Source organism: Lampris incognitus, chromosome 14, assembly GCF_029633865.1.
Source record: "Lampris incognitus isolate fLamInc1 chromosome 14, fLamInc1.hap2, whole genome shotgun sequence".
NCBI lineage: Eukaryota > Metazoa > Chordata > Actinopteri > Lampriformes > Lampridae > Lampris > Lampris incognitus.
Window position 1 is genome coordinate 4,686,820 of NC_079224.1, and position 27,301 is coordinate 4,714,120.

Below are 27,301 nucleotides of genomic sequence, written 5' to 3' on the forward strand. Positions count from 1 at the left end.
GCCTTTTCTCTCAGCTTCAGTGCACACAATGTAAAAGTGTGAGCGCACTCGAGCTGTGCAACAAAACATGCCCAGTTTAACAACACTTATAATCCGTGTAGAGCCTAAAGTGCAGTGAACAGTGACAGAAAACAACCTCCCAAGACCTCAGTTTCTAACCACACAAGACATGACTTAATACCACAGCTTCACATACCCGAGTCTGCATTATGGGCAAATCCTTAAAATCACACAAAAACAAAAACCTTTGTGTCTTCGATCGACAGTTCATTTAAAAATGAATGAGCATTTCTTTAGTAAAAAGAGTTTGTATTTATTTGTCAGAATATCAGACATGTAAGGCCTCTTTTAAAACATGTAAATTGTCTTGGTGCTACAGTCTCACCGAAACACAAACTGGTACCACAGTGATTCAACTACAACTCATCATTCTGCAGTTTGGCATCTGCACAGTAATCTGAAATTGAGAACAGAAAAAAATAATGAAAATTAGCAACTTTGTCTAGGCTCTCTACTGGTCAATAAAACACTCCAAAAAAATAAATCAAATTATCAGGTGTGAATGATAATAATAACAATAATAATAATAATAATAATAATAGAAAATATCCTGAAATGTTTTACAACTCTTTTGCCACTAGTCGGTTGTGCAGGACTATTTTTTTGCACATATTTGGCACAAAAAACTTGAGTTCCAGGAATATTAGTCTCAGTTGAAAATATTTGCTGCTTTATTTTGTAAAAGCATTCTTAACTTCTAGGGTTTGCTTCAGTTTGAACGTTCCAGTGGTACTGGAGCGCACATGACAGCGAGGGTCCATCACATGTGGCGTCTTTGAGACATCGGCCAGTCTACATTATGTGCTGCTGGGGGAACATAACGGCCGACATACCAACTAATATAAATTTACAAAAAATAAATATATATATATATATATATATATATATATATATATATATATATATATATATATATAAATAAGGATGTATGTGGAGGCCAAATCACTTCCAGGCTGTGTCTGTGTGTTGTGAAATAAATGCTTAGTTGGACCACAGCCTTGCTTGTCATGAAAACAATTCAAACGCTCAGTGGAGGGGTATAAAGATGTGACAACTGGGCTGGAAGTACTGATGCACACACACAGAAATGCTGCAGCACATCTACAGACTGACTTTACAGAGCAGAAGGCAGCAGGACCCAGACAGAGCAGCATGCTTGTTGTACTTTGAGGAAATATCAAACTAAGAAATGTCCCAGAAGTACCAAGAAACACTGCATATCCTTCTAATTCATCATTTTTCTGGTTGCTCAAAGTTGAAAGCAAAGTAAAGCACATTTGCTAATAGATTCTACTTCAACTTGTGTGTTGATGCAAGCAGTGATGAAGATATCTAGGAGGGGCATGATGACGCCTTCCTAGATATCTATTTATTATGATATTTATTTGTTTATTCAGAAAGCAGATGGAGCTACTGACTCACATCCATGGGAGGAACTACAGACATTAGCTAAAAGCCGAGCAACAGTACCTGAGACGCTGCTGCATAACTTGTCCACCACGTTCACTGCGGTCTGGCTGAAGAGAGAGATGATGTCATCCTCCAGCTCCTCCACAAGGCTCTCGCACTGACGTAGGAAAATAAAACACCACCATCAACACAGAAGCAGCAGGTTATGAGGGGAGAAGACTCCGGAGGAGAGAAGGAAGGTACACCAGTGACAGTAAGAGAGAAGCAGTGGCCTGCACCATGTTGTTCCACACAGCAGCAGACCAGCAGTGTGAGGGGGACGGCCATGTTTCTCCTCCGTCTGCCGTTCAGCCATCTTGTCTGTCTCTGGCCAACATGCTGCACCACAACCCTGGCTCCACAATACTACTAGAAATACTACTGTATTGTTACTGTTTAGGATCGCTTAAAAACCTCTTGGCTCGAACCCCTGACAGACCCCCTTGTTTCAACTCATTCTAAATTCCCCTTTTATTTCAACTGTCACGTTAAGCATTATAACCCCTGAGACGCCAGGCCAGGACAGCACCATCACCAGCATAGAAGCTGCATTAAAAACAGACAAAATTCAAAATACCCTCCATGCGAAGTTCTCCTCTCTGTGCAAAGCTGCATAACTGAGAAAAGTACGAGTCTTCCAGCGAGGCAGCGGGACATTCAAGAGGTATTTGTAAAAGGAAACAAAGGCCAAGGCAACTTTGAGCTCAAGAGCCTTCGTGACCAGTGTAAACCACCAAAACCACCTTGCAGCATCCTGCAGCGAGGTGCCACTGGAGCCCGCGCTGGTCATGAAAATGAAAGTCATTCATGTTAAAGGAGGCTGCTCTGCCTGGTTCTGTCTGCACATCAGGGGTGAGCACCAAGATGTGAGCCAGCACAACTCAACCCTCCTTACACGGCACCAAGGCAGACCACCCGGCACCTTGGCGAGAATCAATTTAAAGAGCCAATAACAGGACAGAATAGATCCCAACTTCATAATTAAGAAATGAAATACAACAACAAACGATGGCTGTTACAGACGGGTGAGGTGAGACAGACCGTGACTGCAGCACCTCTGCTCTGCTGAATGTGACTTGCTCCAGGGAAGCTAACACTATATTCTAACACTATTTTCTAACACTATATTCCAACACTATACTCTAACACTACAGTCTAACACTATACTCTAACACTATATTCTAACACTATTTTCTAACACTATATTCCAACACTATACTCTAACACTATATTCCAACACTATACTCTAACACTACAGTCTAACACTATTTTCTAACACTATATTCCAACACTATACTCTAACACTACAGTCTAACACTATACTCTAACACTATATTCTAACACTATATTCTAACACTATATTCCAACACTATACTCTAACACTATATTCTAACACTATACTCTAACACTATACTCTAACAATATATTCCAACACTATACTCTAACACTACATTCTAACACTATACTCTAACACTACATTCTAACACTATATTCTAACACTATTTTCTAACACTATATTCCAACACTATACTCTAACACTACAGTCTAACACTATACTCTAACACTATACTCTAACACTATACTCTAACACTATATTCCAACACTATACTCTAACACTACATTCTAACACTATACTCTAACACTATACTCTAACACTATATTCTAACACTATACGCTAACACTACATTCTAACACTATACTCTAACACTATACTCTAACAATATATTCTAACACTATACTCTAAAACTATATTCTAACTCTACATTCTAACACTATATTCTAACACTACATTCTAACACTATATTCTAACACTACATTCTAACACTATACTCTAACACTATATTCTAACACTACATTCAAACACTATACTCTAACACTATATTCTAACACTATACTCTAACACTACATTCTAACACTATACTCTAACACTATACTCTAACACTATATTCTAACTCTACATTCTAACACTATATTCTAACACTGCATTCTAACACTATACTCTAACACTATATTCCAACACTACATTCTAACACTATACTCTAACACTATATTCCAACACTACATTCAAACACTATACTCTAACACTATATTCTAACACTATACTCTAACACTACATTCTAACACTATACTCTAACACTATACTCTAACACTATATTCTAACTCTACATTCTAACACTATATTCTAACACTGCATTCTAACACTATACTCTAACACTATATTCCAACACTACATTCTAACACTATACTCTAACACTATATTCCAACACTACATTCAAACACTATACTCTAACACTATATTCTAACACTATACTCTAACACTACATTCTAACACTATACTCTAACACTATACTCTAACACTATATTCTAACTCTACATTCTAACACTATATTCTAACACTGCATTCTAACACTATACTCTAACACTATATTCCAACACTACATTCTAACACTATACTCACACTATATTCTAACACTACATTCTAACACTATATTCTAACACTACATTCTAACACTACATTCTAACACTATACTCTAACACTACATTCTAACACTATACTCTAACACTATATTCTAACACTACATTCTAACACTATACTCTAACACTACATTCTAACACTACATTCTAACACTATACTCTAACACTATATTCTAACACTACATTCTAACACTATACTCTAACACTATATTCTAACACTACATTCTAACACTACATTCTAACACTATACTCTAACACTATACTCTAACACTACATTCTAACACTATATTCTAACACTATATTCTAACACTATACTCTAACACTACATTCTAACACTACATTCTAACACTATACTCTAACACTATATTCTAACACTACATTCTAACACTATACTCTAAATGTACATCGCTGTACATCATATTGTGTGTCATGTCGTTGGTAAATATGTGTACTCTGCTATGGTGGATGCCATCGTGCAAAAATATGTGCTAATGGAGGTGTTGACTGTCAAAGTGTGTTACAGGATATTCAGATAAAAGCAGTCAAGATCCATCTGCATGACATTTCCAAAAAAAAAAATACTTGGCAAGTTCTAGAACTGCATGATGAACGACTTGCTCTGTACTCACTGCAAACTTCAAGGCGTTGGCTGCCTCGGGTCCATCAAACTGGAAGTTCTTGAAGTCGGGGAAGTCTCCGACTTCCCCGCTGCTCCGGGGAGCGAACCTCATGTACCGTTTCTGCTTGGTGTCGGGGTCCACGTGCAGGGCGTAGTCACTCATGCTGCCGCACACGCCGTCCAGCAGCTCGCTCAGGTGAGTCTCCGAGCGAGCAAAGGGGATCTGACCGAACAACCAAAGCACCAAAAACAAACAAACAAACAAACAAACAAACAAACAAATAAATAAAAAGGTAAAAGGAAAAAGGTCTCAGAAGTGTGGTAGGTGACCAGCAGTGCAACCTTTGTGTGTGTGTGTGTGTGTGTGTGTGTGTGTGTGTGTGTGTGTGTGTGTGTGGCAGTAGCCAATGATGGGTTAAAAAATAAAAATGAAAGTGTCAGGAAACCAGGCGCTGGGCTGTTGAAGACCCTCCTTAGCCTGCACGGTGCCTCCGGACTCAGTCAACGCGTCCACTTCCAACACCCCACGTGACAGACCCCTGGGTCAGCATGGGACCCCTTCTCCCCACTGTGTTTCCTGCATGCACACTTCCAGATCTCACCCTACGATGACACTTAACCTGCCTTCAGTTCTACTTGTAGAAGACCCCTAACACCAAACCGCGGCTCCCCCGCTCTGTCTTCCGATCCCCTCGGAGCGAGGACAAAACAGCGAGCTGCAGTGTCTAGACAGGTCAAGACAGGTGCAGCGCCCTGCTCCCGCCCCTGGGTGCCCTCCCCGGAAGGAGGACGGAGGAAGAGGGGTGACACCGGGGGCGAGAGAGGGGTACCGAAGGAATGGAGTGAAAGGGGCCTGGCTGGGGGCTTGGAGGGGAGGGGAGGGGGAGTTCTTTCCATCTCTCAGGGGCTTTGAAAGGCATAGGAAAGTTTTTCTCCCCCCCCCCCCCGGGGGGGGGGCAGAGAGGACACAGAGCGTTGAAAAAAAAGACAGTGGTTTAGGGGGACGGGCAGGGCTGGGGGAGGGGGGCAAGGACTCAACAGAAGCCAAGTGCAGGATAAACTGCCTAGTCTCATCCTTTCGCCCCTAACGCCTTCCAACCCCCCCATGCTGCTTTTTAGCCTCTTCACCCCCTCGTCATCCTCCAGCGATCAAAGGAGGAAGTCTTCCTTGTCTTTTTTGGTCAAAAGGTGCTGGGGTGGGAGCGCCAAGAAAGAAAGGAGGGATGGATGGAGGGCATCTTGCAGATGAACTGGATTTTGTTACAATGTAGCTATATCCCCTGACCCCATTGTCCCCCTCAGAATGGCTGTGTGGACCCTTCCGGCCGGCCCTACCGACTGCATTAAACCATACACCGGTTTGTTTTCAGATGTGACCAATAGACAAAGGGCCTACCGTGTCTCTCCCTGCCATCTGCTCTCCAGGTCTGACAGGGTGGGGTGGAGGGGAGGCCGATTCCACCTCCACTTTTAACCCTTTATCCTCTCCATCTTATTAACAACTGCCTCCTCAACCCATCCCCGGTTCAACCGATTCATTCCAACTCCTCTTTCGCCTCCGCTTTGCCACAACGAGCCTCTGCTTTTCTTTACTGCGCCAGGAGAAACCCCCCGTCTGGCTGTGTCCTGCAGGAAGTTAGTCTGCCAGTAACAGAACGTGATACAGCATGGGGCAAAAGGTGAAAGGGCAAACATGGAGGGATGTAGGTCACGTCAGCTAAAGATGATGAAGTTCACCCATCAATCAAAACATCTTTCTGATGATTTCAACACACAGCGGCACATTATCCGCGGGTCAGTTAGAGGCTGGACACTGACTGTCTACGGGAAGGACCGTGGCTGCAAGCAAATGTACCCGCCAGCACAGAACCCTGTTTTGGTCCAGTCCACACCGCACAATATTATCTAATCATCTGAACCGATTGTGTCCGAAATGTAAACCACAACTACTCTACTCTCACCCCGTTAAATGAAAACCTTTTCATCCCCACCGCAAAAAACATGGCAATCGATCCAAAACCTCGGGCTCGGGTCTGCGTCGTTATCATGCCATGCTGCAAAACGGTATGGAATTAAACGCCTTCCTTGCCAGTCAGGGGCTTCTGAAAGGGAGCTGTCAATCAAAGTGCTGTTTGAAGAATGGGGGTCGGGGCTAGGGGGGGCCGGGGGAGCAGGACGGCTGGGCCAGAGAATAGGCTTCTCAGGGATGCCATCCTCCATTCAATTCCCGTTGGACAGACGGCCATTATTGCACTGCGGTGGACAGGGGCTTTTCAGTTTTATTGTCAGGGCGATGCGGGCCAGCGAAGACCCATAAACAGACAGGTCGTCACAAACGGTCCTCCTGGTGCCTGGCCGGCACAACGTACAGCTGAGATATACTATGTTGACATTGTGTTTTGTTGTGCGGTTCAGACCAGATGGGGAGAAAAGCACACACGGCGAGGGTTTGACAATGAAACACGACGCCATGTTAACAAGGTGGTATCCGACCATGACAGCTACCCACTGTACGTAGACGACACCACCCTTCTGAGCGCCACTCTATACCAGAGAAAAGCTGGTGTGTAACAGAAAGACTGAGCCTCGCCACAGCACCGGCTACCACCACGCCTGCAAACGGCCCCTAAACCAGCAGGAACAACAGACACACCGATCAATTATCGCTCCCTTCGGGCTGCGGCGCCCCCAGCCACGCCAGCAGGCCGTTGTGTAGGGCTTAATTTCCAACGCACGTCTTCCAAGTGATGTCCACGAGGTACATGAGCGGTTTCTAATAAGGTCAATGTCTCTGGAGCGCCGAGAGGCTCCACGGTGGTGGCAGGTATTTCATGTCAGTGGCATGCAACAGACCCATGCTCCAGGAAGTCCTACTGTGAGGAGAGCAAAGAGCAAAGACTTAAAACCAGCAAATCCTCCTCCATGATGGCCTCTGAGCTGTGACATCCCACCCTGTCCAATTCATGCCGGGTCAAAAGCTGCTGAAAAGGAGGGAGCAGGACGGGAGGCGAAGACTCGGGGCCGAGCCCCTTCTTTGGTCGAGGAACGTTAAACTGAGCACACAATACAACAGGTTAAGGCTTGTCAGAGGAGGCCGGAGGCAGGTTTTTTCTAACACAGGCTCAAATATACTGGCCAAGCAGCGCCCCAGCCAGGTCACCCAGACCGCTGCGGGCTGGGATGTGGTGGTTATTCATTACTGCAGTAAACATATCAGCCAGTTTATCATGAATCTATGTGACCACAGCAAGTCAGACTTGGCGTCACATCTGCCCAGCTGCCCACTGCAAACCCACCTTTCCTTCCTTCTGGGAGACACACTCACGTGCTTGGCCATGCACACACACACCACATGCATGCACTGGTGCACACATGCACGCACACACGTGCACACAAACACGTACAGCTTGTAGGCAAACTAAATGGGACCTAAGTAGGACCCACAGGGGACAGAAAAAGGCTCGTTAGCATCATATCTAAATCAATCTACTTTGAGACAATGGCCTGATGAGCACATGACAAAGCCAGGACCGTGCAGACTGCTGCTCGCCTCTGTGGACGCCCACGTCCACACAAGGACACCCGCACAACAGACCTGTTTCAGACTCTGAACTCTTTCCCGTCTATCCTACACATGGTACTGCTCTACACATGGTACTGTCCTACACATGGTACTGTTCTACACATGGTACTGTTCTACACATGGTACTGTCCTACACATGGTACTGTCCTACACATGGCACTGTCCTACACATGGTACTGTCCTACACATGGCACTGTCCTACACATGGTACTGTCCTACACATGGTACTGTCCTACACATGGTACTGTTCTACACATGGTACTGTCCTACACATGGTACTGTCCTACACATGGCACTGTTCTACACATGGTACTGTTCTACACATGGTACTGTCCTACACATGGTACTGTTCTACAGACGGTACTGTCCTACACATGGTACTGTTCTACAGACGGTACTGTTCTACACATGGTACTGTCCTACACATGGTACTGTTCTACACATGGTACTGTCCTACACATGGTACTGTTCTACACATGGCACTGTCCTACACATGGCACTGTCCTACACATGGTACTGTTCTACACATGGCACTGTCCTACACATGGTACTGTCCTACACATGGTACTGTCCTACACATGGCACTGTCCTACACATGGTACTGTCCTACACATGGCACTGTCCTACACATGGTACTGTCCTACACATGGTACTGTTCTACACATGGTACTGTCCTACACATGGCACTGTTCTACACATGGTACTGTCCTACACATGGTACTGTCCTACACATGGTACTGTCCTACACATGGCACTGTTCTACACATGGTACTGTTCTACACATGGTACTGTCCTACACATGGTACTGTTCTACACATGGTACTGTCCTACACATGGTACTGTTCTACAGACGGTACTGTTCTACACATGGTACTGTCCTACACATGGTACTGTTCTACACATGGTACTGTCCTACACATGGTACTGTTCTACACATGGCACTGTCCTACACATGGCACTGTCCTACACATGGTACTGTTCTACACATGGCACTGTCCTACACATGGTACTGTCCTACACATGGTACTGTCCTACACATGGCACTGTCCTACACATGGCACTGTCCTACACATGGTACTCTTCTACACATGGTACTGTCCTACACATGGTACTGTTCTACACATGGCACTGTCCTACACATGGTACTCTTCTACACATGGTACTGTCCTACACATGGCACTGTCCTACACATGGCACTGTCCTACACATGGTACTCTTCTACACATGGTACTGTCCTACACATGGTACTCTTCTACACATGGTACCCCCCTACACATGGTACTCCCCTACACGTGGTACTGTCCTACATGTGGTACTATTCTACAGACGGTACTGTTCCACATATGGTACTGTTCTACACATGGTACTGTTCTACAGACGGTACTGTTCTACAGACGGTACTGTTCTACACATGTTACTGTCCTACACATGGTACTCTTCTACACATGGTACTCTTCTACACATGGTACCCCCCTACACATGGTACTCCCCTACACATGGTACTGTCCTACATGTGGTACTGTTCTACAGACGGTACTGTTCCACACATGGTACTGTTCTACAGACGGTACTGTCCTACACATGGTACTATTCTACACATGGTACTGTCCTAAACATGGTACTCTTCTACACATGGTACTGTCCTACACATGGTACTGTCCTACACATGGTACTGTCCTACACATGGTACTATTCTACACATGGTACTGTCCTAAACATGGTACTCTTCTACACATGGTACTGTCCTACACATGGTACTGTCCTACACATGGTACTCTTCTACACATGGTACTGTCCTACACATGGTACTGTCCTACACATGGTACTGTTCTACAGACGGTACTGTTCCACACATGGTACTGTTCTACAGACTGTACTGTCCTACACATGGTACTCTTCTACACATGGTACTGTCCTACACATGGTACTCTTCTACACATGGTACTGTCCTACACATGGTACTCTTCTACACATGGTACTCTTCTACACATGGTACCCCCCTACACATGGTGCTCCCCTACACATGGTACTGTCCTACACATGGTACTCTTCTACACATGGTACTCTTCTACACATGGTACCCCCCTACACATGGTGCTCCCCTACACATGGTACTGTCCTACATGTGGTACTGTTCCACACATGGTACTGTTCTACAGACGGTACTGTTCCAAACATGGTACTGTTCTACACATGGTACTGTCCTACACATGGTACTGTTCCACACATTGTACTCTTCTACACATGGTACTCTTCTACACATGGTACTGTCCTACAAATGGTACTGTTCTACAGACGGTACTGTTCCACACATGTTCCACACATGGTACTGTTCTACACATGGTACTCCCCTACAGATGGTACTGTCCTACACATGGTACTCTTCTACACATGGTACTATGCTACACATGGTACTGTCCTACACATGGTACTGTTCTACAGATGGTACTGTTCCACATATGGTACTGTTCTACACATGGTACTGTTCTACAGACGGTACTGTTCCACACATGGTACTGTTCTACAGATGGTACTGTTCCACTCATGGTACTGTTCCACACATAGTACTCTTCTAAACATGGTACTGTCCTACACATGGTACTGTCCCACACATGGTACTGTTCTACACATGGTACTCTTCTACACATGGTACCCCCCTACACATGGTACTCCCCTACACATGGTACTGTCCTACATGTGGTACTGTTCTACAGACGGTACTGTTCCACACACGGTACTGTCCTACACATGGTACTCTTCTACACATGGCACCCCCCTACACATGGTACCCCCCTACACATGGTACTGTCCTACATGTGGTACTGTTCTACAGACGGTACTGTTCCACACAAGGTACTGTTCTACAGACGGTACTGTTCCACACATGGTACTGTTCTACACATGGTAATGTCCTACACATGGTACTGTCCTACACATGGTACTGTTCTACAGACGGTACTGTTCCACACATGGTACTGTTCTACAGACGGTACTGTTCCACACATGGTACTGTTCTACACATGGTACTCTTCTACACATGGCACTGTCCTACACATGGTACTGTTCTACAGACGGTACTGTTCCACACATGTTCCACACATGGTACTGTTCTACACATGGTACCCCCCTACACATGGTACTGTTCTGCACATGGTACTCTTCTAAACATGGTACCCCCTACACATGGTACTGTTCCACACATGGTACTGTTCCACACATAGTACTGTCCTACACATGGTACTGTCCTACACATGGTACTGTTCTACACATGGTACTGTTCTACAGACGGTACTGTTCTACACATGGTACTGTTCTACACATGGTACTGTTCTACAGATTGTACTGTTCCACACATGGTACTGTCCTACACATGGTACTGTTCTAGAGACGGTACTGTTCTACACATGGTACTGTTCTACACATGGTACTGTTCTACAGATTGTACTGTTCCACACATGGTACTGTCCTACACATGGTACTGTTCTAGAGACGGTACTGTTCTACACATGGTACTGTTATACACATGGTACTGTTCTACAGACGGTACTGTTCCACACATGGTACTGTCCTACACATGGTACTGTTCTACAGACAGTACTGTTCCACACATGGTACTGTTCTACACATGGTACTGTTCTACAGACGGTACTGTTCCACACATGGTACTCTTCTACACATGGTACTGTCCTACACATGGTACTGTTCTACATGACACACACAGACCCATGCAGACTGCTGCTCACCTCTGTGGACGCCATCTTCCACACAAGGACACCCACACAACAGACATGATTCAGACTGTGAACTCCTTCCCGTCTTTTCTACACATGGTACTGTTCTACAGACGGTACTGTTCTACACATGGTACTCCCCTACACATGGTACTGTCCTACGCATGGTACTCCCCTACACATTGTACTGTCCTACATGTGGTACTGTTCTACAGACGGTACTGTTCCACACACGGTACTGTTCTACAGATGGTACTGTTCCACACATGGTACTGTTCTACACATGGTACTCTTCTACACATGGTACTCCCCTACACATGGTACTGTCCTACACATGGTACTCTTCTATACATGGTACTATGCTACACATGGTACTGTCCTACACATGGTACTGTTCCACACATGGTACTGTTCTACACATGGTACTGTTCTACAGACGGTACTGTTCCACACATGGTACTGCCCTACACATGGTACTGTTCTACAGACGGTACTGTTCTACACATGGTACCGTTCTACAGATTGTACTGTTCCACACATGGTACTGTCCTAAACATGGTACTGTTCTACAGACGGTATTGTTCCACACATGGTACTGTTCTACAGAAGGTACTGTTCCACACATGGTACTGTCCTACACATGGTAATGTTCTACAGACGGTACTGTTCCACACATGGTACTGTTCTACACATGGTACTGTTCTACAGACGGTACTGTTCAACACATGGTACTGTTCCACACATGGTACTGTTCCACACATAGTACTCTTCTACACATGGTACTGTCCTACACATGGTACTGTTCTACATGACACACACAGACCTATGCAGACTGCTGCTCACCTCTGTGGACGCCATCTTCCACACAAGGACACCCACACAACAGACATGATTCAGACTGTGAACTCCTTCCCGTCTTTTCTACACATGGTACTGTTCTACAGATGGCACTGTTCTACAGATGGCACTGTTCTTCAGATGGCACTGTTCTACACATGGTACTGTTCTACAGATGGTACTGTTCCACACATAGTACTCTTCTACACATGGTACCCCCTACACATGGTACTCCCCTACACATGGTACTCTTCTATACATGGTACCATGCTACACATGGTACTGTTCTACACATGGTACTGTTCTACATGACACAGACAGGACCATGCAGACTGCTGCTCGCCTCTGTGGATGCCCACTTCCACACAAGGACACCCACACAACAGACCTGATTCAGACTGTGAACTCCTTCCCGTCTTTTCTACACATGGTACTGTTCTACAGATGGCACTCCCCTACACATGGTACTCTTCTACACATGGCACTGTTCTACACATGGTACTGTTCTACATGACCCATACAGGATTGTGCAGTCTGCTGCTCGCCTCTGTGGATGCCAACATCCACAAGGACACCCACACAACAGACCTGATTCAGACTCTGAACTCTTTCCCATCTTTCCTACACATGGTACTGTTCTACACATGGTACTGTCCTACACATGGTACTGTTCTACAAATGTTACTGTCCTACACATGGTACTGTTCTACATGACACAGACCCATGCACACTGCTGCTCGCCTCTGTGGATGCCCACTTCCACACAAGGACACCCACACAACAGACATGATTCAGACTGTCAACTCCTTCCCGTCTTTTCTACACATGGTACTGTTCTACAGATGATACTGTTCCACAGATGGTACTGTTCCACACATAGTACTCTTCCACACATGGTACTCTTCTACACATGGTACTCCCTTACACATGGTACTGTCCTAGACATGGTACTCTTCTATACATGGCACTCCCCTACACATGGTACTCTTCTATACATGTTACTGTCCTACACATGGTACTGTTCCACACATGGTACTCTTCTATACATGGCACTCCCCTACACATGGTACTCTTCTATACATGGTACTGTCCTACACATGGTACTGTTCTACACATGGTACTCTTCTAGACATGGCACTCCCCTACACATGGTACTCTTCTATACATGGTACTGTCCTACACATGGTACTATTCTACACATGGTACTCTTCTACATGACACAGACAGGACCATGCAGACTGCTGCTCACCTCTGTGGATGCCCACTTCCACACAAGGACACCCATACAACAGACATGATTCAGACTCTGAACTCCTTCCCGTCTTTTCTACACATGGTACTGTTCCACACATAGTACTGTTCTATACATGGTACTCCCATACACATGGTACTGTCCTGCACATGGTACTGTCCTACACATGGTACTCTTCTACACATGGTACTGTGCTACACATAGTACTGTCCTACACATGGTACTGTTCTACATGACCCATACAGGATTGTGCAGACTGCTGCTCGCCTCTGTGGACGCCAACATCCACACAAGGACACCCACACAACAGACCTGATTCAGAGTCTGAACTCTGCTGTCTTTTCTACACATGGTACTCTTCTACACATGGTACTCTTCTACACATGGTACTGTTCTACAGATGGTACTGTTCTACACATGGTACTGTTCTACACATGGTACTGTTCTACACACGGTACTGCTCTGCACATGGTACTGTTCTATACATGGTACTGTTCTGCACATGGTACTTTTCTACACATGGTACATTTTACACATGGTATGCGGGAGTTTTAAGCAAACATAATGACAATGCACCTGCTCCACATTGTCCGAAGTGCAAAGCAGTAACACAACTGATAACATGTTTTGAACCAGGCAGTTTTCTCCTTGGCTGATAACAATCTGTTCACAGCTATCGGGAGCCGTCTAAACAGGCTATCAGGAACCATCTAAACAGGCTATCAGTAATCATCTAAACAGGTTATCAGGAACAGTCTAAACAGGCTATCAGGAACCCTTTAAACAGGCTATCGGGAACCGTCTAAACAGGCTATCAGTAATCATCTAAACAGGTTATCAGGAACCATCTAAACAGGCTATCAGGAACCATCTAAACAGGCTATCAGTAATCATCTAAACAGGTTATCAGGAACCATCTAAACAGGCTATCAGGAACCATCTAAACAGGCTATCAGTAACCATCTAAACAGGCTATCAGTAATCATCTAAACAGGCTATCGGGAACCGTCTAAACAGGCTACCGGGAGCCGTCTAAACAGGCTATCAGGAGCCGTCTAAACAGGCTATCGGGAGCCGTCTAAACAGGCTATTAGGAGCCGTCTAAATAGGGATGAAGCCCTGAAAATCAATGACAGAGCTGGACACCTCATGACAACCTGGTCCCGAGATGGATGGAGGTTGTTCAGGCCCTGCTGGGACTTGACCTCATTAAGCCGCAACAACAAATGGAATTTGCACCTGCACAGGTTTCCAAAAGAAACCAGCACAGCAGTAACAGTGAGCATCCTGGAGAACACTGCCAGCAGACTCTACTGTAGTGTCAGGCAGACTCTACTGTAACGTCAGACAGACTCTACTGTAGCGTCACCACACTCTACTGTAACATCAGACAGACTCTACTGTAGCGTCACCACACTCTACTGTAACATCAGACAGACTCTACTGTAGCGTCACCAGACTCTACTGTAACATCAGACAGACTCTACTGTAGCGTCACCAGACTCTACTGTAACATCAGACAGACTCTACTGTAGCGTCAGGCAGATGCTACTGTAATGTCAAGCAGACTCTGCTGTAAAATCAGACACTCTACTGTAACACCAGACACTCTACTGTAACATCAGGCAGACTCTACTGTAACACCACCAGACTCTACTGTAACGTCAGACAGACTCTACTGTAGTGTCAGGCAGATGCTACTGTAATGTCAAGCAGACTCTACTGTAACATTAGGCAGACTCTACTGTGACGTCAGGCAGACTCTACTGTAGCGTCAGACAGACTCTATTGTAACGTCAAACAGAATACTGTAACGTCAGGCTGACTCTACTGTAATGTCAGGCAGACTCTACTGTAGCGTCAGGCAGACTCTACTGTAATGTCAGGCAGATTCTACTGTAGCGTTAGGCAGACTCTACTGTAGCATCAGGCACTCTACTGTAGTGTCAGACAGACTCTACTGTAATGTCAGGCAGATTCTACTGTAACGTTAGGCAGACTGTACTGTAGCGTCAGGCAGACTCTACTGTAGCATCAGGCAGACTCTACTGTAGCGTCAGGCAGACTCTATTGTAACGTCAAACAGAATACTGTAACGTCAGGCTGACTCTACTGTAATGTCAGGCAGACTGTACTGTAGCGTTAGGCAGACTCTACTGTAGCATCAGGCACTCTACTGTAGTGTCAGGCAGACTCTACTGTAATGTCAGGCAGATTCTACTGTAACGTTAGGCAGACTGTACTGTAGCGTCAGGCAGACTCTACTGTAGCATCAGGCAGACTCTACTGTAGCGTCAGGCAGCATGGTGGAGCCGTCACTCATTACCGTTTCACAGTCCGCTGACAGCAAAGTATGTGACAGATGATAAGATAACAAAAACACAAACCACACATGTAGCTTTGGTTTACCAACAGTCTAATGTTTTGGTTTGGATGAGAATATACAAGAAAGGGGATCCGGACATCTTGCCGGGGCATGGTTTGTCTCGGTGCTGCTGCAGCCGTCTGCTGTACCACTAGCGACGTTGATGACTAGCAGCTAGGCTGAACTGTCCATTTGAATGACCATTTAAGTATTTTCTCTGATGGCGCCATCTTTGACATTTGCAACAGCATTCTGGTTAAAGGACACGCGAAAACAAGGACATATTCGACCATATGACTTAAGCAACACCTTTCAGCACACGTAGGATGAGATGAAATCATTAAAATAATATTAGGCTGCAAAAAGATTAAGGGAACTGCGAGCGCTTCTCACATATATATTTTTTTTTTGGCTTTTTCCCCCTTTTTCTCCCCAATTATTGTTTTTCTCCCCACTTCGCCAATTACCCCACTCTTCCGAGCCGTCCCGGTCTCTGCTCCACCCCCTCTGCTGATGCGGGGAGGGCTGCAGACTACCACATGCCTCCTCCCATCATGTGGAGTCACCAGCTGCTTCTTTTCACCTGACAGTGAGGAGTTTCGCCAGTGGGACGTAGCGCGTGGGAGGATCACGCTATTCCCCCTAGTTCTCCCTCCTCACCGAACAGGCGCCTCGACCGACCAGAGGAGGCGCTAGTGCAGCGACCAGGACACACACCCACATCCAGTTTCCCACCCACAGACACGACCAATTGTGTCTGTAGGGACGCCCGACCAAGCAGGAGGTAACACGGGGATTTGAACAGCCAATCCCCATGTTGGTAGGCAACGGAATAGACCACCCCGCTACCCGGATACCAGTTATAAAATCATGAGGGAAAACACAGTACCTTTTTGTCCTTCATGGTTCCATCTGGGTTGAGTCTGAAACTGCCAACGTTGATGGTTTGCTTTGGGTCTACCTGACCGATGGAGTAGTTCAGCTCATCCACAATCGCCCTGCATGCTGGAAGACAGTGGCAAAGACTGAGACAAAAATGTAGTTCAACCTCAGTAAACATGTCATAGTAACTTTAACTTGAGTTCAGTGCTTTTATTTTAGCTTAGCTAACTGGCTCACTGTGTGAGAACTAATCCCATCATTAAGGCCCTGACACACCAGGCTGTCGGCCAATGTCGGGCCGTCGGCGAGTGTCCGTGACCCTAGTTTTTGCGGTGTGTCCCGCACCGTCGGCACTAGTCGGACCCCTGTCGGCAGCTTTTCGGCCGATTCAGGATGTTGACTTGGCAGAGCCTGTCGGTGAGAGAGATCCCTCTGATTGGCTGTTCAGCTTAGTGAATCAGTGCTACGCTAGTGAATCAGGGCGTGTAGTCTTTGTGGCATGTTTAAGTGCTGCTTTTTGGCCCAGACGGCAGGCGAAGTGAAGCGACGCAACAGTCGGGCTTCGCTGCCACTGGTCAGTTTCATGTGTGTGGGCTCTAAGTCATGTCATAGTACACAAACCGAGAGAGTCTTGGCTGAAGAGGGGCTGACCTTGAAGAGGTTCACTAAACTGTAACTGGGTTGTTAGATGGCAGACTTATTTTCAACAGAAATGAAACCAAATTTTTTGAAATGTCAAGAGGAGCTGCTGTGAAACCTTGAATATTTCAACATTTATCTCTACTGGGGCCATCGTAATGTCACTTGTGTGCCATTACCTCAGCTTCTGGCCATGGTTCAATGAAGGATGAGATGCTACCAAAAGCACCTCCTACTGATGAGCCAAGAGGATATGGTAATAATAATAATAATAATAATAATAATGAAGGGTAAGGACTAATAAGACTGTTCCTATAAAATGTACTGTTCTGAGAAAAGCAAACAAGTACTCTTGTCTAACTGTGGCCCCAAGAGACCTTTTTCACGAACATGGCCGTGCGGTAACACCTGTGTTGTGTTATATGCTGTGTTGAAATGCTAAATACGTGATAATAGACAGAATCGAAATCAACAGAAAGCTGGCTTTTTAACACTGTGGACAATGGGGAAAACCAAGTTTTACCCTTCTATGACAAGGAGGGAGTACATCGGCCATGACTGTGAAAAAGGTCTATGGCCCCTGCAAAACCTTGGAGGAAAACTTTCCCAGAGGAAATCTTACCAGAACAATACAGCATCCTGTCCCGTTTCCCCTCAGTACTACCGATGAAGACGGACAGCACCAACATGGTGACGTGGATAATCCATGAAGTCATATCGATATCTAATGGCTGAAACACATGGACTTAAGGTTAAGTACAGAACAATCAATTAAAGCCCATAACTGTCACATTGTTGTCACACTCCTGCTGCACTAATCACAGGTATGTCAGAGGAATGAGTGACTTTGCGTGGCCTTACAAAATAAACACTGCACATACAGTTTACCCAGTAGTGAAACAAAACGGTTGTATATCTCATCAGTGTTTCCAGTACAAGACTAGAAGAAGCTGACACCTTGTTTTTAAAGAAATGAGCTACGTTTAGGCACGTCATTAAAAAGACCATACTAAGGTGTCTGGGTAGTGTAGCGGTCTATTCCGTTGCCTACCAACACAGGGATCTTCGGTTCGAATCCCCGTGTTACCTCCGGCTTGGTCGGGCGTCTCTACAGACACAATTGGAGGTGTCTGCAGGTGGGAAGCCGGATGTGGGTATGTGTCCTGGTCGCTGCACTAGCGCCTCCTCTGGTCAGTCGGGGCGCCTGTTCGGGGGGAGGGGTAACACGCTACATCCCCCTGGTGAAACTCCTCACTGTCAGGTGAAAAGAAGCAGCTGGTGACTCCACATGTATCGGAGGAGGCATGTGGTAGTCTGCAGCCCTGCCCGGATCGGCAGTGGGGGTGGAGCAGCGACCAGGTCAGCTCAGAAGAGTGGGGTAATTGGCCAAGTATAATTGAGGAGAAAAAGGGGGGAAGACTATATTGAAACAAGGGACGCACTGATACTAATACTGGCAACGGATATTGGGCTGATATGGGTGTAGGAGTCATGTATTTGATTTGTGTTGTATTAGTCCTGCGAGCACTATGTGGTGTATGGTAAAGGTCGAGGCTGGCCACAGAACATTTAACTTCATGCCAGTAATCACAGGAGTTGCTAACTGGAAAGAGGCAAACAGTTTTTGACTGTGCTCGGACAACATAGTATGGCTGTATTTGTTTTAAGTTTGTGTTGAAACCTTACTGGAAGAGATGGACACTGATAATTGTAACAATAATAAACTTAATGTAACTAATAATAAACTTTATGTAACATTTTTCTGAACGAGATTACAAAGTGCTTCACGAAACAGGATAAAATCGTTAAAAATGACACGTATGCAAAAAAGCATTGTAAGAGAATAAAACAAAAAGCAATAGAGACTAAAACAAAAAGCAATAACAAATAAAAGCATGAAATAGGAGCAAAAGGGAATTTTTTTAATCAAAACAATTACAAAAATAGAATAAAAATAAAAACAGTGTAAATAAATAAAAACAAATATCAAACATGTGTAAAAGCTTTCATAAATAGAAAAGTTTTAAGACAACATGTAAAAGAAGGCAGAGGCTTGGTTAGTCTTAGTTCGACAGGAAGAGCGGTCCATAGTGTGGGGGCTCTAACAGCAAAAGCCCGATCCCCCTTTGTGACAAAACGAGATCTGGGAATAACCCGCAGGGCTCCATCTGCAGATCATAATGGTCGAGAGGGCATATACCAGGTCAATAAATTGGATATGTAAGTAGGAAGAAGACTGTTTAAGGCCTTAAAAGTAAGCAATAAAATTTTTTTTTTAAAATCAATACAAAATATAACAGGGAGCAAGTGTAGGCAGGGAGGCACGGGAGTGATATGGTCATGCCTTTTTGTCCCGGTAATGAGCCAAGCAATGGCGTTTTGTACCAACTGCAGACAGCATTGCAGCAGGGAATAGATAAAGGCTTTTACAACTTTTAGTAGATCAGCAATGGATAACAAAGACCTAATTTTAGAGATTACCTTGAGTTGGAAAAAGCATGACATGCTTGATTTGATCATCAAAACCGAGGTTAGCGTCGAATATTACCCCAAGTTTCCTAGCAGCCTGCTTGAGACTACCTGACAGACCACCAAGTTTAGTGCCGAAAGGGCTGATGGAATTTGGGGGACCGAAAAGAATGACCTCAGTCTTATCATTAAATTTAAGAACATTTTCAGACATCCAGGATTTAATGTCAGAGGCAAGTTGTAAGATTTGCTAGGGTGCTAGGATCTGTGGGTTTTAGTGGCATGTATAACAGTGTTGTCAGCATAAAAATGATAAACCACATCATGATTTTGAATGACCTGGGCAAGGGGCAGCATGTATATAGAAAACAGAAGGGTGCCAAGAACTTAGCCTTGAGGGATACCACAACTCAACCGAGCCATCATATCGAGGAAGTCAAGTTACCAAGAACAGAAAAAGCTGTACTGGAGAGATAAGAGCATAATAAACTAAGAACTGAGCCTTTGATGCCTACCCAAGATTCTAAGCAATGTAATAGGGTGCGGTGATCGACTGTGTCAAAGGCAACACTTAAGTCTAAAAGAACTAAAATCGAGCAGTCACCTCTGTCCACAGTCAGCACTAAGTCATTAGTGACCTTAACTAGAGCTGTCTCAGTACTATGAAGTGCTCTAAAAGCAGACTGGAAACTGTTAAAACTACTATTAGTGTTCATAAAATAAATCAAGAAAGATTAAATTACTCTCTCCAGAACCTTAGATAATTACATTTTGGAGATTGCTCTGTAGTTATTTAAGGACAGGGGATGTAAATTGGTTTTCTTCAGCAAAGGGTAAACAATGGCATACTTAAAACTGTCTGGAAAAGAACCAGAGGCCAGAGAATTATTAAGGATTCGTAGAATAACAGGACTAACAGTTGAAAATACCTCCTTGAGCAGCTTAGTGGGAATGATGTCTAAGATACAGGAGGAGGAGGAGTTCATATTGGCAACTATACTCTATAACAGGGGTTTTCAAAGTGTGAGGTGCGCCTCCCCTGGGGGTTGCCAGAGAGCTTTAGGGGAGGTGCAGCGTGAGAAAAAAAACGTGAAGAAAAAGTAACCGTAAACATCTAGCTAAATTTAGTTAACTTCAGCGATGCTTGGAGCAAAATGGATGGGTTTTTAGTAACATTACCTACAGTGAGAAAGGAGACAGCGTCTGGGGCAAGCAGAACACGGAGGAAGTATAACCATGATTATTTAAAGTTTGGATTTTCATGGATTGGTCCTGATGACGCCCCACTGCCGCAGTGTGTTATCTGCAAAGAGGTGCAGGCTAACGACAGTATGAGACCATGTAAACTCCGGCGTCATATTGATACAAAACACCCAAGTCTGGTGACCAAGCCACAGCAGGAGTTGTTGGATAGGAAGCTAAAGGAACTGCAGTGACAGAAGAAAGCCAGTGACACATTTAGCACCATAAATACCATGGCAACCGCAGCATCATACCGAGTGGCGCTGCGCATAGCTAAGGCAGGTAAACCCCACTTTAAAACATAAAGATAAAGATGTTTAAAAATGTCTGAAAAAGATGTTTAAAACGTTTAAAAATTTTTAAAAAGATGTTTAAAAAATAAAGATAAAAATGTTTAAAAATGTTTGAAAAAGATGTTTAAAAAAATGAAAGATCATCTTCAAAGATATATCATTTATTGTTGAAACCCGATTTTATACCTAAGTGGAACATACATTATAGCAATAACAATAATAGTAATAATAGCAATAATAATTGGGGGGGGGCGCAGCTGTTTTTATGTTCTCTGAGGGAAGGCTCACTTTCCTACACTTTGAAACCCCTGCTCTATAACACTGAAATTGTAATGGGTTGAAACTGGGTAAAAGAGGCAGAATTAACGTGGGGAATAGAAAGAATGCAAGGGCCAGGCTAGATTTGGGTCCTGATGTTCTTCACCTTAGAACACAAGGGTAATCACGATTACCCTTGTGTTCAAGGCAATATGAACCACTATCTTGTTATTCTAGCCAAAATTACAAACAGTAAGCTACACAACATTTATTCACAAATGTGACTAAAGCATATTGGACAACACAACTGCGGAATAATTTGCTTTCAATGTAATGACTACATTATGTCGCCCAGTCACAAAATATCTGCATAATTTACCTGGATCCACTGGCTGTTTTATAGGAATAAGATCTAAACAATATGAAAGAAAAAAAGTCAATTTTCATATAAATATTCAGGGACATCATCGATGAACTTGTGGATGGCAAGTTGGAGACAAGCAAAATGCTATCACAGTGCATCTTTCTGAATTTGAGGCTTCCGTTACAGGCACCATAAGTAAAGTTAACGATGCCCTTGAACAAGAGGAGTCACTCATCCTCATTTATATTATAGCCTCAGGTATACTGCATATAAATCTAGCATACTTTCATGTAAATTCAGCATACTTTTGTGTACGCTTCAATTTAACTCATTTGTATTAGGAGTAATTGCCTACTGGTTTCTTGAAACCTTCAGGGTTCAACATTACATCATCCATGAACCCCTTCAAACCTGCTGGTTTTAAGAACAGCACCTCATCTCCTGAGACATGTCACTCTAGTTGCACAATTTATTTACTGTTTTCGATACAGGATCAGCATTTTGGAAGCAAAATGCAAGTAAAGTAAATGCTGTGAAGGAAGTAGTCATCCTGCAGGTTCAAGCAAGTTAAAAGAGGAGCCAAAAGGTACTTAAACTGGATTTGAATTTTTTTGCACAATATGGAGTAACTTTTATCTGTAAGATGTTTTGCCAATATAGTCCCCAGTAAAAACACCCACATTTTGTTCCAGGTGAAGCATTATAGAGAACCTCATACACAACATTGACTTGATTGATTCACAGCCTTTGTTTTGGTGTAGGTGTTACGCCATGAATTTCTGTCTGGTGTCTGGGATGTTGTCCATTGCACGGGCATGCGTTGCATGAGAGTTGGGGTTGCTAAGATTACATTTATTTATGGACTTTGATTTTGATTAATGTGTTAATCAAAAATAATTCTGGATAAAAAAAAATTTAAACTGCATTACAGATAACTCAAAAGCTGTTCAAAATACATAAACTTTGCAATGTTGAACTGCTGATAATTTTCACAAGGACGGAAAATCCCAGGTCAGGTGTTCTAAACAACCACAGATATACATCTACTATTACCACTACTTTCGTCTGCTCCCGTTAGGGGTCACTCTAGCCGGTCATCCATTTCCATCTCTTCCTAACCTGCTGCACATCCTTCCCAGCTCGGTTCCTCTGTCTAGCCAATCAGTACAAGTACTTTTCTCCTTCCTTAGTGTCCAACCTCTCATACAATGCACCATACGCCTTTGCCTTTGCCACCTCTCTCTTCATGTTACGCTGCATCTCCTTGTACTCCTGTCTACTTTCTTCATCTCTCTTACTATCCCACTTCTTTTTTGCCAACCTCTTCCTCTGTATACTTTGCTGTACTTCCTCATTCCACCACCAAGGCTCCTTGTCTTCCTTCCTCTGTCCTGATGACACACCAAGTACCTTCCCAGATGTCTCCCTTACTATTTCTGCAGTGGTTGCCCAGCCATCCGGCAACTCTTCACTACCACCCAGTGCCTGTCTCAACTCCTGCCTGAACGCCACACAACAGTCTTCCTTCTTCAACTTCCACCATTTGATCCTTGGCTCAGCCTTCACTCTCTTCCTCTTCTTGGTCTCCAAAGTCATCCTACAGACCATCATCTGATGTTGCCTAGCTACGCTCTCTCCCATCACCGCCTTCCAGTCTCCAATCTCTTTCAGCTCACACCTTCTCCATGAGATATAGTCCACCCCAACAAGATATACATGAAGTAAATAAACTGATGGTACCGTAGACAAGGTTTCGTCTTTTTAATGCAGATACCAGTGCTACTATTTTACCTCTTTCCATGAAGAAAATGGACTTCCACATCATAAAAAATGTCATTAAAACAATGATCAAATACTGTAGTTTTTAAAACTGTTTTAAAATCAAACGTGTAGGTCCAGTGGTTGAGCCCATCATGCTGCCAAAGCCTCATGGCTGCAGGAGCTGCATTGGGGAATGGCAGAAAAATTCTGTCTTTTGCCCAAAATGTTGAGCTGATGAATCTGGTGACAACATACCAACACTCACTGGACTCTCTGGTACACTGGGAAACATCTCCAGCACTAACACTGCACAGTATGCAGGCATGTACAACCACATCATTTCATTGTTCTTAATTGCTGTGTTTTTTTTCCTTGAATAACATTTTGAGTCTGCAGTTAAAGCACACTCTTTGACATGCATACATGTATTAGGTTTTTCTTTTAATTCATTTTTACTCATGTTTCAATGCTGTAAAAGCTGAAGTACAAGCTCAGATTTGCATTATTTTATGTTGTCCATCCATCCATTATCCGAACCGCTCATCCTGCTCTCAGGGTCGCAGGAATGCTGGAGCCTATCCCAGCAGTCATTGGGCGGCAGGTGGGGAGACACCCTGGACAGGCCGCCAGACTATCACAGCCCCCCCCCCCCCCACACACACACACACACACACCTGGGGACAATTTAGTACGGCTGATTCACCTGACCTACAGGTCTTTGGACTGTGGGGGGAAACCGGAACCCCCAGAGGAAACCCACACAGACACGGGGAGAACATGCAAACTCCACACAGAGGATGACCCGGGACGACCCCCATGGTTGGACTTCCCCGGGGCTCAAACCCAGGACCTTCTTGCTGTGAGGCGACCATGCTAACCACTGCACCACCGTGTCGTTTATTTGGTGTTGTACTTAATTGTTTGCACTTGGACACTATGTATGCAACATTGCATAATTTAGCAGCTGTTTGTGTTGTTCTCTTTGAATAATGCTTCAAGTCAACAGTTAAAACGCACACTTTAACATTCAGTTTTATTAGGATATTTATTTTTTTACTGATAATTCAATGCTGTGAAATATAACTTACAACCTTAAATTTGTGCAGTTGTATGCTGTATATTTTTTTAGAATTTAAAGTTAACATAAACGTCTCCCTTTCTTGTAATACTGGTGCAATACTTTTTTGTGTCTCTGTATACAAATTATATTTCACCTCAAATCTCAAAGTTAAAAACAACAGTTGAAAGAAATGAAAGTTTATTTTCCAAATTATTCAACTAACAATTCAGAGACAGTGGAAGCCACATAAGATTTTTAAATCAATCTTTATGCCCAGGTTTTTTAAAAGCGACACATAGCAGAGCACATAGTTTGTTTACCTTGCTACTCGGCAACACCGCAGATGGGGAAAAAAATCAGTTACTTTTTTCAGAAATATCTCAGAGGTACATTCACGAGGTATAACAAGGCATCTTGGAAAGGAGTATAGTCATTGTTTACCACATGACTAAAAGGAAGAGCTGTCCGGGTAGTTCTCTGCTAAGTCCTGTCCTGCATGACATTTACAGTGCCTTGCAAAAGTATTAAACCCCCTTGACAGCCATCACCGATTTCTGGATTATAAAAGATACTCACACTTCAGTTCCTGAACAATATTATTTTTGTGAACCCGTAAGATCTAACGGCATGTTCCAACAGCCAAAATAAGTTATTTCGCTGACTTTTTATTAATAAATTAAAAACTAAAATATAGTGCTTGCATAAGTATTCAACCCCCACAAACTAATTTTTTGATTTGGATTTTGATAGACTCTATTGATCCCCATAGGGAAATTACGCTCTGCATTTAACCCATCCTAGCTGTGTAGCTAGGAGCAGTGGGCACTAACCATGCAGCACCCGGGGACCAACTCCAATTCGTCTTGCCATGCCTTGTTCAGGGGCACAAACAGGAGTATTAACCCTAAAATGCGTGTCTTTTTTGATGGTGGGGGAAACCAGAGCACCCGGAGAAAACCCACTGCAGACATGGGGAGAACATGCAAACTCCACACAGAGGACGACCTGAGATGAACCCCAAGGTTGGACAACCCTGGGGTTCGAACCCAAGACCTTCTTGCTTTGAGGTGACAGTGCTAACCACTGTGCCACCGTGCCACCCAAATATAAATAATACTTTGCAGAGTACCCTTTTACTGCAATAACAGCCATGATTCTCTTGGGGTAAGCATGTACAAGCTTTGAATTGTTCCGGAGTAATTTTTGCCTATTCTTCTTGGCAGAATTTATACAGGTCTTGCAGGTTGGTGGGATGGCACCTTTGGACTGCGATTTTCAGTCTGTGCCACAGAGTTTCAATGTGGTTGAGGTCTGGACTTTGACTTGACTGCTCCAAAGCGTTCACCTTTTTGTTGCTGAGCCATGCCGTTGTTGCTTTAGCCTTGTGCTTAGGATCATTGTCCTGCTGGCAGGTGAACCTTCGCCCAAGCTTCAGTTTTATGGCAGACCGCAACAGGTCTTCTTCCAGTATTTCCTGTATTTAGCTCTATCCATTCTTCCCTCAATGTGAACAAGGTTCCCAGTACCTGCAGATGAAAAGCAACCCCATAGCATTATGCTGCTGCCACCATGTTTCACTGTATGGAGGGTGTTTTTTAGGGCATGAGCAGTGTTAGGTTTGCACCACACATAACACTGAGTTTTGGCCAAAAAGCTCAACTTCTGTCTCATCTGACCACAAAACCTTTACCCACATCCTAACTGGGTCTCTCTCATGCTTGGTAGCAAATTCCAAGCGTGCTTTTGTATGGATAGTTTTGAGCAACAGCTTCTTTCTTGCCCCCCCCCCCACCCATACAGGCCAGATTTATGCAGAGCCGTGATATGGTTGACTCATGTACATTTACTCCAGTTTCAGCCACTGACCTCTGGAGCTCCTTCAGAGTGACTGCAAGATCATGTGTGGCCTTCCTCACCAGCCCACGTCTTGCTCGGACACTGAGCTTTGAGGGACGGCCTGTC

At 44.3% G+C, this 27,301-nt stretch overlaps 1 protein-coding gene across 3 annotated transcripts in view; it reads right to left on the reverse strand.

The window, feature by feature from the left end:
* Positions 1-311: 311 nt before the first annotated feature.
* Positions 312-27,301, reverse strand: part of cnpy1 (canopy FGF signaling regulator 1) — a 41,872-nt gene continuing 14,882 nt past the window's right edge. For all 3 annotated transcript variants that reach the window (XM_056293096.1, XM_056293095.1, XM_056293097.1), the window contains 5 exons: positions 18,515-18,623; positions 17,261-17,376; positions 4,614-4,826; positions 1,531-1,627; positions 312-457 (listed from right to left, as the gene is read on the reverse strand). In XM_056293096.1, coding sequence (XP_056149071.1) covers positions 417-457; positions 1,531-1,627; positions 4,614-4,826; positions 17,261-17,376; positions 18,515-18,623 — 576 coding nt within the window. In that variant the 3' untranslated portion in view covers positions 312-416. The remainder of the gene's footprint in view (positions 458-1,530; positions 1,628-4,613; positions 4,827-17,260; positions 17,377-18,514; positions 18,624-27,301) is intronic.